The following is a 12401-nucleotide window of genomic DNA, read 5'->3' on the forward strand; positions in this document are numbered from 1 at the left end:
ACTGGGTGGCTTCAGCTGCTGGTGGACAAGCAGGCGAGAAGGACCATCGAGGCAACAGACAGACGAACAAGAACAGGGAAGCAGGACGACCCCTCAGAGCTCTCCTCAGAACTCACGATCCTTTCTGACGTATCGAACTCGTACCATTTTGATTCCTCCTCTCCTGGGGCAACGAAAGGTGATCCATCAGAGGTGATACAAGCTCCGCCCCCCTGTGTCTCCGTTACCTGGCAGAGCCCCAATACCATCTGGGGGGACATTACAAGGGGTTACACAAACAGTTTCTTCCCTTCATAACATTGTTACGGATTTGGAAGCCTCTTGCACACAACAGCCAGAGTCCCCGCAGTGCAGTTATTTAGATAAGTATGTGCTTATAGTTAGAGTCCCGTCCTTCTGTCTTATGGGTTAATTTCATGTGTGCACTGCGAGTTTCTTTTATAGTCAGGTTGTTTACATCTTCAATCAATCCTTCGTTTTTCGCACCATCGCCCAGTGCAACGTGTCACATGCAGGGGTGAGGTTCCCTCCGCCCACCGTGAGCTCGTCCAATCGACAGCGGCCGGCCCGACAGCTGACCCGAGAACGCCCCTCCACATGACAAGTGTGGATGGAGAATAGGGTGCTCCCCTGGTTGTTCCATCTGGGTTCTCAGACACGCATGGGGGGAGGGTGGTCGTTTCCCCCTTCCACCGGACCTCCAATCACGGATGGCCACCATTTCCCCCCACCGAACCAATCAGGAGGCTCATCACCTCAGGGTCGACTCTGCCTGAGCCAGATGGAGCGTTCAGCCCGACCAATAAGGTGATGCCACTGATCGCCCAACAACCCCTCGTCCAATCCTGAGGCGAGTTACCTCAGAGCGGTTCCCTCGACCCAAGGGGGGGGGGTGGAGGATAAGAAAAAGGTGGTGAGCTGTCTTAAAAGAGGGAGAGAAGAGGCGTCGTCGTCGTCGTCTTTGCTCTTGGCCCTTTGGTCTGCAGTCGTGGTCTGCGGTATTTTTCCGGGGGTTCCTCGTGGTGGTGGTGGTCGAGCAGCCAGAACCGTGGTGCTCGATCGTCATTCGAGGCAGCCAGGTTCGTGGGCTCGTTGGACTCCAGGTCGTGGGTTCAAGTACCAGCGTGGTGGGTTGGAGTCGGTGTAACCGCACGAGGTGGACAGGTGCACTGCCAGACTCTGTCCCCCCAGCTGAACAATCCTCATCGGCGGGGTCCATTTTATTTTGGTGTGTGTGTGTATCTGTGGTGGCGCCGTCCTACAAGTAGAATTGTATTAGTGTTGATTGCTCATTGTACATTGCCTGCATATTCGTGATAAGTCTGCTCGGTGTTTCCCTCCCTATTCTAAATAAACCCCTGTTAAATGTTCCAGCTCGTTGCCTGTCGTTTCTATCATTGGCCAAGCATGTTTCGGGCTTGAGAATTAGGGAGGCCGATTGGGCCGGAAATTGTTCATTTGGTCCAGCGTGGTGTTGGTAACTTCCGCTCGGTTATGCCAGATCCGAGTCGGTGACAGCGACTCGGTTCGGACAAAGTCGGCTGAGGGTGTGGCTTACCCGGTAGTTAGATGGCGTGGGTACTTAGGAAAATTGGAATTAGACAAGTGGACCCCACCTCGCGCCGTCAAAATATTGGCGACCACGGTCCTTCAAGGGACCAGTTGACTCCGGAGTTATTCGGGGTGACGACCTTCGATTTCGGGTGTTCGGTGGGAGACGGCCATACTGCTCCGTCTCGCGGTCGTCCTCGCCATCGACTCCGGCCCACAGCAATATTACCACACACAATCCCCTTGTGGTGCAGATTCAAACAAGACAATCCTTAAGCTAACATGTCCCTGATTATTATATTGAGATTGCCACCCGAACATGGATCATGTCACTCCATACGATTCTATCTGTTCTCTGGCAAAATGTAACCCTCCCCTCCCCCCCGAAAGGAGATCCCTCATCCCGCCACCTTCAAACATTCACCCCATGTAACCCTCAGTGATGACTATCACCTGCTCAGGTGATGTTTGTTCACCATTGATCTGAGAGGAATCGTCTCTATTCGTTTCCCCAAAATCGCCTCAAACCACCAGAAAAATAAAACGGAGAGAAACGTCAATTTCCGACGTCAATGTCGAAATGGAGGTTTTCGAGGATTAAACAACAACGAAGGATAAAACAACCAGGAGAGAACGAGGGAACAAATCTGGGCCGACAACTCATCACTCAACCACCTTCACCCTCCCAACCAAGACCCCCAGACTCCTCCCACATGTTACGTCACTTCCGATATGTTTAACCTTCCGGAATCTCAATATTAGTCGTGACGTCACTTGTCATATTCCGTCCATGTAACTTTTTGGGATACCATGCCATATATCGTTTTTACCACAACTCTCAATGGTGAAGAATCAGTTAAATATTAAAATAAATTCTCCTTTCTGTGTCGAGATCCGATCAATTCGCCCTCGTCAAACACCCAACCGTCGTCATGTGTGACGTCACAATGATAATTCCAACATCCGGGAACACATCAGGTCGAGACGTGTTGTGGAAACGTCATTCGGCGCATCGAGCATCGACCAAGAGGACACAGCAGAGATGTGGGTTGTCATGGCGATCTTGGTGTTGATCGTCGTTGGTGAGACATCGCCACCTCCGCAGCAGGTAATGGGGATTGTGAGGGATGACGGAGTCGGGAAGGTTCACAACACCAAAGGAGTTCGTTTATCGGTAGTTTTTGTGGTTTGATGTGAAAGGGAACGGGTGTTGTATTGAGAGTTTGTAACACGAGTAAGTTGTTCGTGCCCGCTCGGGATTCCACACGGAGTCCGGATAAAGGAGGGAAAATACAAATGGAGTCTTGTATCGTCGAGTCGGCAAGTTGGGAGGAACAATTGACATTGATTACCACGTGTGGTCCAAGTTAAATGGTCCGATGATGACGAGGTGATCCATTTGAAACGGTTTGTTCGATATTTGAACCTTTTTCATTCCGAGGGTCCGTCATGTGAACTTGTATTGGAGTGAAAGGTGGTGATCCGTTGGGAATTAACCGTGGGATTGGGAAAGGTGAAGGACAGGGACGAATCTCTGGTGGGACGAGGGATAGTGATGTCATGGAAGTGGTGTTGAGGGTGATGATGGTAGTTGTGATGGTTTGTGTGGAAGTTAATTTAAGGACCAGAAAAGAATGATGTGATGTGGAGAACGTCGTGACGTCACAGTTGAACAATTAAGAATAAATCTTTAAATCTCCAGTTCCCCCAATGTGGAGAGTGTCGTCACAGTGCATGATGACGTCACAGTGCATGATGACGTCACAGTGCATGATGACGTCACAGTTAAACAATGTGGAATAAATCGTTAAATTGCCAGTTCCCCAGTTTGAGGCTTGACGTGCACCAGCCACCAGAGATGACGTGGGTTATCATCATGGTCTTGCTGGTCCTCAGTAGTGAAACCTCCAGATCACCTCAGCACGTATGTGGAGATTGGAACATCCCCACAGGAAAGGTACAGAGAAAATGACACAAGTTGGGACTTATTCAAGTTCGATAAATGGGATAAATTTATGGTTTTCCAGGGAAACTGTGAAGGACATTTTTTGTTGTCTTCTGTGAGTTTGATTCCACTGTCATCGGATCTGACAATTAAAAACTGTCATCCTTGTACATCACAGTCAGGATATTCTCTCATAACGGGACAGCCAGCTTCACGTCCCATCCCTTCCGAGACCTCATCAAGTTGGCTGTCTTGTCCAGTGGCACTTTTTTGTTGAAATCTAACATTCCTGGAGTAGCCTTTAAAAAACAGTGGGTCAGTGTGTGTTGGTGCACTGTTTAAATCCCATATTTAATCTTCCTTGTCTGTCCTTTTAATGGTTGTGATACCTCATTGCCATGAGGATGTGATGAGGAATATAAAGAGAGTTTATCTTTGGTTGGAAACTGCAGGTTTAGGGATAACTTTCCCCATTCGGCAAAGTTGGAATTTGTCCCTTCAAGGCAAAAGCTCCTTCCTGGTCGTGTCGAGGGAGGAATCTTCACGGTATATTTTACACGTTCGCGGACGTGAAAGATCCCACGGTGTTTCCAGCAAAGACGAGACGAGTTATCGTGAGCATTCTGAACAAATCACAAATTGCTTCCCAAACCCTCTTGTGAAACTGTGCTTGGCAAACGTGGTCATCAAACCAAAACACCAAGTGTGGGTTCAATGTCACCTTCATCCTGCAGAGGGTTAAAAACAGGATTATAATGTTGATGGTGATGGTGATGATGATGATGAAAACAGCTCGAAAATATCACCTCGTTTCACCTTCAGTGGTGGAGATAAAAATAATTCCCCAATTTAGACGATTTTGACCTTTTGATCTGAAAAAAAAAACATTTCATTCTGCTTCAAGCCGTTAATTGGTGAAGCACTTCATGACCAAATATGGTAATTCTTAAAATTTCAGGTCAATTGTGTGAAACTTGACGATTTTATGTGATGCTGAACTTTGACCTATTAACCAAATTATTAATATCTGTTCTCCATATTCTCATAAGAAAGTTCTGCTGAAAATTTGATGACAAAGCTCAAACGGTAAATTAAAACTTCAGGTGAATTGCATGAAAATTGATGATTTTTGGTGAATTCGAACTTTTAACATAATTATTAATTTTAATCCATATTTTAATAATAAAGCTTTGTTGAAAACTTGATAAAATTTCAAATGGTGAAAAACTTACGGACCGGACACACACACTCACATACACACACACACACGCACGCACGCACGCACGCACACACACACACACACACACACACACACGCACGCACACACACACACGCACACACACACACGCACACACACATACACACACACACATACACACACACACACACACACACACATACACACACACACATACACATACATACACACACACACATACACACACACACATACACACACACACACACACATACACACACACACACACACACACACACACACATACACACATACACACACACACACACACGATTGCAAAACCCCGTCTTCCACTGCGTGAGGGACGGGCTAATAAACCTCCTCTCCCTGCCCTGTTTTTCATGTCCATAGATTCTCCAGAAAAACGCAGTGGAGGAAACGATGTTCTCCAAAGTTCGTGACGTGGTCGTCGTCGCAATTGGCATCTTGGCATTTGTCATGGTCTCGTCATTTGACCCATCGTCCTGGTTCAATCGACAGAAGAGGCACAAAAAAAAGGCCCACATTCACTGGTAAGGAACACAAGTGATGTTTTCATCAATTTGATAATTCCCTCATCCATAATGGGTGCAAAGCTCCAAATGGTCTGTGGGGTCTCAAGGGGACAAAAGGGTGAAGGGGTTGAAAGGGCCGTAGTTGGGTGGGGGTGGGGATGTTAAGGGTTTTGGGGGTCTTCGGGGTTTGAAAGAAGTTTTTTGGGGGGGGGGGCTTGAAGATCATGAGGGGTCTAAAGGATCTTAATGATTTTAACGGGTCTTCGAGTTCTAAAGGTTCTTGGGGATCTTTGGGGTCTTTGAGAGTATAAAGGAGTCTAAAGGGGTCAAGGGGTTTTTAGGTATCGAGGGGTCTGGACCATGCATGCCTGGCTCTGATTATGCAGTCGCCTGCAAAAGTATTCTCCCTCCCAAGTTTCCAATATTTTGATGCCACCTGAGCTTATTTCTTGATGCTTTGGAATCAAACTTAATGTATAGTCTTCCCGAACTATTCCAAAGTGATAAAGATAAAAAAATGCAGATGAAATGTGAATAAGTGAGATTAACAGAGAAAACTATGCAGGCACTTGGTGGAGCGCATTCCTCCGCAAGGCTGATTCGTTTACGTCTTGTATCCCACTGATAGGCCGGATCCGGATTCAGATCTTCACCAAATTCTAACCATTTTGTCCATGTAACATACCCAAGCTCTCCAGCAAATTTCGTCCAAATCCATCAGTCACGTGGGTTAATCTTTCTCACCTTGAGAACTCTCAAACCTGTCTCCCTCCTCCAAATCCTGGTTGCGTCTTGTCAAGTGTGTTTCTGATGGATGTTCCCCCTCCATCCCCTTTCTCACTTCAAATGCCTGCACAGCTCACACTCAGCGTTGAAAGGCTGAATGCCAAAACTCGGTGTTTGCTTCTAAATCTTGTGTCGCAAACCCATCACTTTCTGTACCCACCTTACCCAGTCGCACCCACCTGTTCTTGGGCTTTGTGTCCTTTTCTCATGACAAGGTGGAGATTTTGCGGTCAAACCTCGACTCTGATTCTGCAACTGGTCCAGACGGCATCAGCCCACCTGTCCTAAAAACCTGCTCTGCTCCTCTTGCTCACCCTCTCTCTGTTCTATTCACCCTCTCTTTTGCTCAAGGTCATCTGCCATCTGCTTGGAAATCAGCAAACATCACCGCTGTGCAGAAAAAGGAGGAAAAACAGATTCCTGCAATGATAGACAAATCAGCCTTCTCTCTATCATCAGCAACGTTAGAGAATCCATCATCGCTTCAGACATTAAATACTTCCTCTTCTTTATCCCTCATATTGGCAAGCAGCAGCCTCTTCACTCTCTGCTGATCTGGATAAAATCAGAAGCTCGTCCAACACGTGGAACATGTCTTTCAATCCTGACAAATCTCTTTGCCTCTCCGAAAGAAGCATCTGGAACCCCCCCCCCCCCCCATCCTCTTGAACAATTTTCTTAACAATCCTCTTGAAGAAGTCCTTTCACTCAAAGTTTTGGGTCTCACTATCTGCCATGATCTTTCCTGGGAAAGCCATATCTCCAAGCTGGCTTCCAAAGCCACTCACCAACTGGGCATCCTCCATTGTGCAAAGTTCTTCTTTGGCACACCTGAGCTCCTCACCACATACAAAGCTTTCATCCACAGTCTTCTGGAGTACTGCTCCCCTCTTTGGGGTCATGTTCCTGCCTCACACCTCGCTTGACTTTACGCTGTGGAAATGAAGGCTTTCAAGATCATTGATGTCTCCGTGATGAGGCTGAGTCTTTGGATCTCTCACCAGAGGCAGGTCGGTGGTCTTTCTGTCTACTACCGTCTCCTCTCCGGTATCGCCCCCCCCCTGCTGTGTCTCAAAGCCAAAGCTCTCAGTTACTGAAACGGCCCTCCACGGAATGGGGATGCAACATCAGGCGACGGAGGTGCAGTTTATCTCAAAAGAGGGCAAAATATCCTGGTTGCGAAATAAAATTTGAATTTAAGATTATTCATGTCTGTTTTTCCATCATTTCAAAAGTGAATGTTGAGCTTTTTAAAAACAGAACAGGAAGCGACCGCCTTCAATGGGAGACAGACAAACGCACGGACAGACACCAACCCGGTTCACAATGGATAATTAATGACTTCATTTCCAAGGAACTTCAACACAGGAAGACACCATTCAGCCAATCAAACCTGCACAATGGTTGCCAACCTGGCAGTTTTTGTTTTCAGAAGCTCATTCTGGTTCTCTTTGAAGTTTATTTTGAAGCGTTATTTTTAGGTCACAATGTTAAATGTGCACGTTGTTACCTCCGCCACGAAAGGTGGGCAGTTGTTGTGCTTTCACCCCTGTCTGTTTGTTTATCTGTTTTTCAGTGAACAGGATATCTCAAAAAGTTATGGATGGATTATGACAAAACTACGTGGATGAGTTGGTTATAGGTGACAAGAACAAGACGATTAGATTTTGGTAAAGATCCAGATTCGGATCCGACCTTTAAGTGGGATACAAAACGTAAACTGTTCAGCCTGGTGAAAGTATGCACTCCACAAGGTGCCGTTCTCGATATTTAATGAAATGATGAACATTGCAGCCTTGTTCAAAGACTTTCAGGAAAGGCTACTGTTATTAACAACGTGAACATGGTTTATTCAACTTTGTGATAATCTTCCTACTCTGTCACCCAGAGCATTGGTGCAACCACCAAAGCAGATTTGCCTTCCCATCAGTAGTTTGGGCAGGAATTTGAAATTTGGCCACACTGCTACGAAATGCTCGCCCACACTTCATTAGCGAAGAAAACATGGAGGATTTTTAACCTCCACCGAGTGATGTCGGTTGACGGGACAACCAGTTTAACGTCCATCAGAGGAACGGCACTTACATTGATGATTCACCCAGTCTGTGAAACACCGGGATGACAGTTTATAGCTGGGTCGGGATTCTAACCCAGGCCAGGAAGTTTAGAGACGAGTGTGCGAACCTCAAAGCCATGCTCTCAGCCCAGGTCATATCTTCATGCACTGTAAAACAAACTGCGATTCCATGTTGTATTTATACATTTAAAAGGTATCTCGTTTGGTATCATGCATTTCTTCTGGTTAAATGTTGAGCTTTGCCTGCATGCGGAGCTTTTAATACGCAGCATGGGAAGCGGCCGCCGGATACGGGAGACAGCGGAATGTGTGACCATACAAACATATGGACAGACACCACATCACACTTCATATTATATAATAGATACTGTACTTTATTTTATATCGAACTGACAAGTATTATCTTTGTTTCTTGCAGTTTTCGATGTGGCCGGACACAATTAAAGAACATGGGAAAGAAAGAGCAGCCGTTGCTTGAGGAGGTTCCAAAAAATGAAGCAGTGGACATGCAGAATGTGAAGGAACAGGAGGATGAAAGAATGAAGTTGTGGCAAAGAGAGAAAGAGAAACTTCAGGAAAGGGGTGAAAAATTGCACCGAAAAGAAGAAGAACTAAAAGAAAGAGAGCTGATAGTTCAGCTCAGAGAGCAAGAGATTCAGGAAAAAGTTATGCAACAAACATATGAGGAAAAGGAATGGAGAAAAGAGAAAGAAATCGTGGAAGAACAGCAGAGGAAAAACAAGGAAGAGGAATTGAGGAAAAAAGATGAGGAGGAGCAAATTACAAAACAACATGAAGAGCAAAATAAAAAAAACGCTTCAGAGTGGAGGAGAATAGAGGAAGAAGATCAGAGAGAACTCACGGAATTTGTACGACGGAGGGAATCCGTGTATCAAGAACATACACGGAGATGTCTTGAGATCGAACAAAAAGAGAAAGAGGTGCGAAAGAGTGAGCACGTGGTCAATGAATTGGAGAACAGGATTGCTCAACATGAGGGAACGGAGCGTGGAAAACGGGCACAGTTTGAAAAAAGGAACAGGTCAAAAGAACGGGAAATAAAACATCGAGAGGTTGAGACGTGTCGTCAAGAGGAAGAGATGAGAGAACGAGAAAAGGAGGTTGAGGAATTGGAGAGAGTGATGTACCTGCGAGAAGAGGAGGAGCGGAGGCAGCGACTGCGATTATTAGAGGGAAAAAAAATAAAAGAGGAAGACTTGTTCCGTCGAGAAAAAGAGGTACATCAGCTGGAGCAGGAGATTAATAAGAGAGAAAATATGGTGCGCACACGCGAACACAAGGTGTGGAAAAGTGAGTTCAGGAAGGCAAATCGACAAGAAGAGGAAAAGGAGAGACGAAGAGAAGAAGAGGAAAAGCAGAGACGAAGAGAGGAAGAACAGCAAAGAATGGAACAGGAAAAACAGAAACTACTCGAACAAGAAAAGAATAGACAAGATGAACAGGAAAACGAGACGGTAAGGAATCAAGAACTCGAGAAACCCTTTCAGAAATCCGACGAGACTAAAGAGGAGGCAGAACATGTGCAAAAAATTGCTGAGTGTAAATTGCATCCACAGGAAAAATGGGATGAGACTTCCGATGAGTGGACTGAGACGTGGAATGACAAGCAACAGCTGACACAGCAAGTTGTTCAAGGGTTCCAGCGGAAACAGAGGCCTCACTCTGATCGAAAGCTGAAACAGCAGCAGAAGCAGCATCGTGTTGAAGGGCCACACCACATTCAGGACCTTCAACAGGTAAGCATCCATCAGTACTTTGGAGATGTTGGGGAAACATTGTGGGGAGAAATACAGCAAACCCCAAGATGAAAACCTTAAGTTGAAATAAATTTTGGCATTTCATGTTTTATTGAAGTTGCTATAAATTCTTCTTTTGACGAACAAGAACATCATAAATTGTGGAGATAATTGTGATTATATTTTTGTTGGGAAAGTTTACTTGTTGCTCTTGTCTTCCCCACGCAGGTTCGATCACAATAATTTTAACTCCCTTTGATGAGATGAGATAAACTAATTCACCTTTTCACTGGTTACCTATTCAATCAGTGCATTTCCTTCTGTACCATATCCTGAACAAGTTATCAAACTGATGAACATTTCATTGTGTTTAATCTTTCACATTTTTATTGTTTTTCCAAAGACCCCTCAGAAGAGACGCCCGTTCCCTCCTCCACCTCCCTCGTACAAGAAACCATCTTACCGGTTGGAACGTAAGTTACCAAGAATCTTTCCTTCCATTACAAATTATTCCAAACTTTATCAACATTTCATGTTCTTCACGTCCATCGTGTCCCATTTGATCTGTGCTTCAGAAATGTTGAGAACAATTGAATATTTTGCTTCACCCAAAGCCAGACAAACACCAAACAAATCTTCCAACTGGTGGAAGTCTGATGTGAACGTTAATGTATCCATAAATAAGTCATTGTGAACACCTGGATGTTCAATAAAATTGTTTCAAAAATCAAATTTTTACAATCCCACTTTCAATGAGCGACGGGTGACTCGAGCTCCCTTCCATGAAGCAGTCCATCTTTGTTCTCTTCTATGTCATCAGATGAGGTTTTGTTCATTTAATTTGAACAGTAAGTGGGGATTTGTGGGCTTTATATAAAGCACAGGAACGATGGAACAAATTGTCTCAATTCTCTTGTAAGGTGACACAGTGGGAGTTGGTGATGAAGAAAATCAAGATGTGAAAGTGGAGGGAAAAGTGAAATAAAACGTGGACTGAAATATACAAAACGAGGGAGAGGGAGAAGCACAGAGAGATAGAGAGAGATTCTGAGATATTCATTCCAGGACCGTGTTGGAAGGCAGGATAATGATGGAGATTATGAGGACAATGCTCTTGAGTGGTTTTGACTTCCTTTTGTTGATGTGTGTGCAGAGGAAGAAGTCTTAGTAATGCCTGCTGGAGAGGAGGATGCCATGTTTGGGAGTGACTCACTCATCACTCGGCCATATAAGGTGTCCAGGAATGCAAAAAGATTCGCCAGGCTCATGCAGATGGCTGATTCAAGCTATTTCAAATGAGCAGTCTTGATAACTAAGGTACGACAAACACTCGATTGACTTATTTCATCAACTGGATCCTTTTTTGTGTCCATGTTTGTCAATCTGTCACTTCCTTGTTGAAACATTATGATGAGAACTTACCAATTCCGAGTGTGGAGAATTTAATAATTTGAATGAATACATTAAGCAGGTGAGGTCCCTCCCTGATTCATGTAATCAACGCCAATCATGAAGGGAACGCAGATATTAACCCTTGTTGGTCACTGCTTGATATGTGTGAATTCATGACTGTACATCATGTGTGACTTTCTTACTGTACATCATGTAAGATTTCATGACTGTAAATCATGTGAGATTTCATTACTGTACATCATCGCTTTTATAGACATTGCTGTAAATACTTCCTTTGATGAAGAAGAATATCCTTGATTGTGAAGATGTTTGTAATTATATTTTTGGTGGGAAAGTTAACTCATTGACACAGTCATCCTCATGCAGGATCGATCACAAGAATTTCAACTCCCCTTGATTGGATGAGATCACTAATTCACCTTTTCACTGGTAAAGGCCCAGTCACACCTTGACGTTTTAGCCAACGTATGCCGATTTTTGAATTTTTTTTCTAAAACGCTGGCACACATTGAATACGTTATGGGTAAGTTTTGATAACATTGAGAGCACGCTGAAAAACACTGCCATACGTCATTGTACGCTGGCTTTAAACGTTGTACTTTTTGGTTGTCCTCAAATTTTTTCATGCTTGAAATTTCACGACGTATGCCGGCGTATGACTCACACGTTCCGCTACGCTGGCCACAAGTTGTATGCACGGTCTGCGATCGTTGACAGACGTCAACACATGCTACTTGTAAGTTAATCATAAGTTGAAACACGCCGAGGTAATGTTTAGCGTACCCGAAACTTATTTCTAACCTATGATTAACGTGTTGTTGGCACGTTACGCGATCGTTGCCACACGTCGACAGACGTTACTTTTAAGTTACTCATAGGCTGAAAGACGTCGGTATAATGGATCGTCCTTGCGTCAGCGTCCACGGCCACGGCCAGGACACTTATTTGCAGCATTCTTCAAACTTTTCTTCGGCATGACGAGGATGTTCACACTTCGATGTCTAGCTTGGCTATGATTCCAATTGTCCATCGGCAGCGTCTATTTAAAATACTCGAGTTTGAGCGTTTTAACACGTTCAGAAGAAGCGCTTCAAATTTCCAAACCCCAGCGTCAAAAAAC

At 44.8% G+C, this 12401-nt stretch overlaps 1 protein-coding gene across 2 annotated transcripts; it reads left to right on the forward strand.

The window, feature by feature from the left end:
- The first annotated feature begins 5117 nt into the window (after positions 1–5117).
- On the forward strand, positions 5118–11170 carry LOC147021315 (uncharacterized). 2 transcript variants are annotated; one of them, XM_085893740.1, is made up of 5 exons: positions 5118–5266; positions 8530–9586; positions 9689–9868; positions 10272–10341; positions 11022–11170. In XM_085893740.1, the coding sequence occupies exons 1-5, from the start codon at positions 5136–5138 to the stop codon at positions 11165–11167; spliced, it is 1584 nt and encodes a 527-aa protein (XP_085749866.1). In that variant the 5' UTR covers positions 5118–5135; the 3' UTR covers positions 11168–11170. The 2 variants fall into 2 exon arrangements, with proteins under 2 accessions (XP_085749866.1, XP_085749865.1); XM_085893739.1 differs by having other exon boundaries at positions 8530–9868.
- Positions 11171–12401: the final 1231 nt, after the last annotated feature.

This window comes from Eptatretus burgeri, chromosome 8 (assembly GCF_056783735.1).
Source record: "Eptatretus burgeri isolate ZD-2024b chromosome 8, Ebu_testis_v1, whole genome shotgun sequence".
Classification (NCBI taxonomy): domain Eukaryota; kingdom Metazoa; phylum Chordata; class Myxini; order Myxiniformes; family Myxinidae; genus Eptatretus; species Eptatretus burgeri.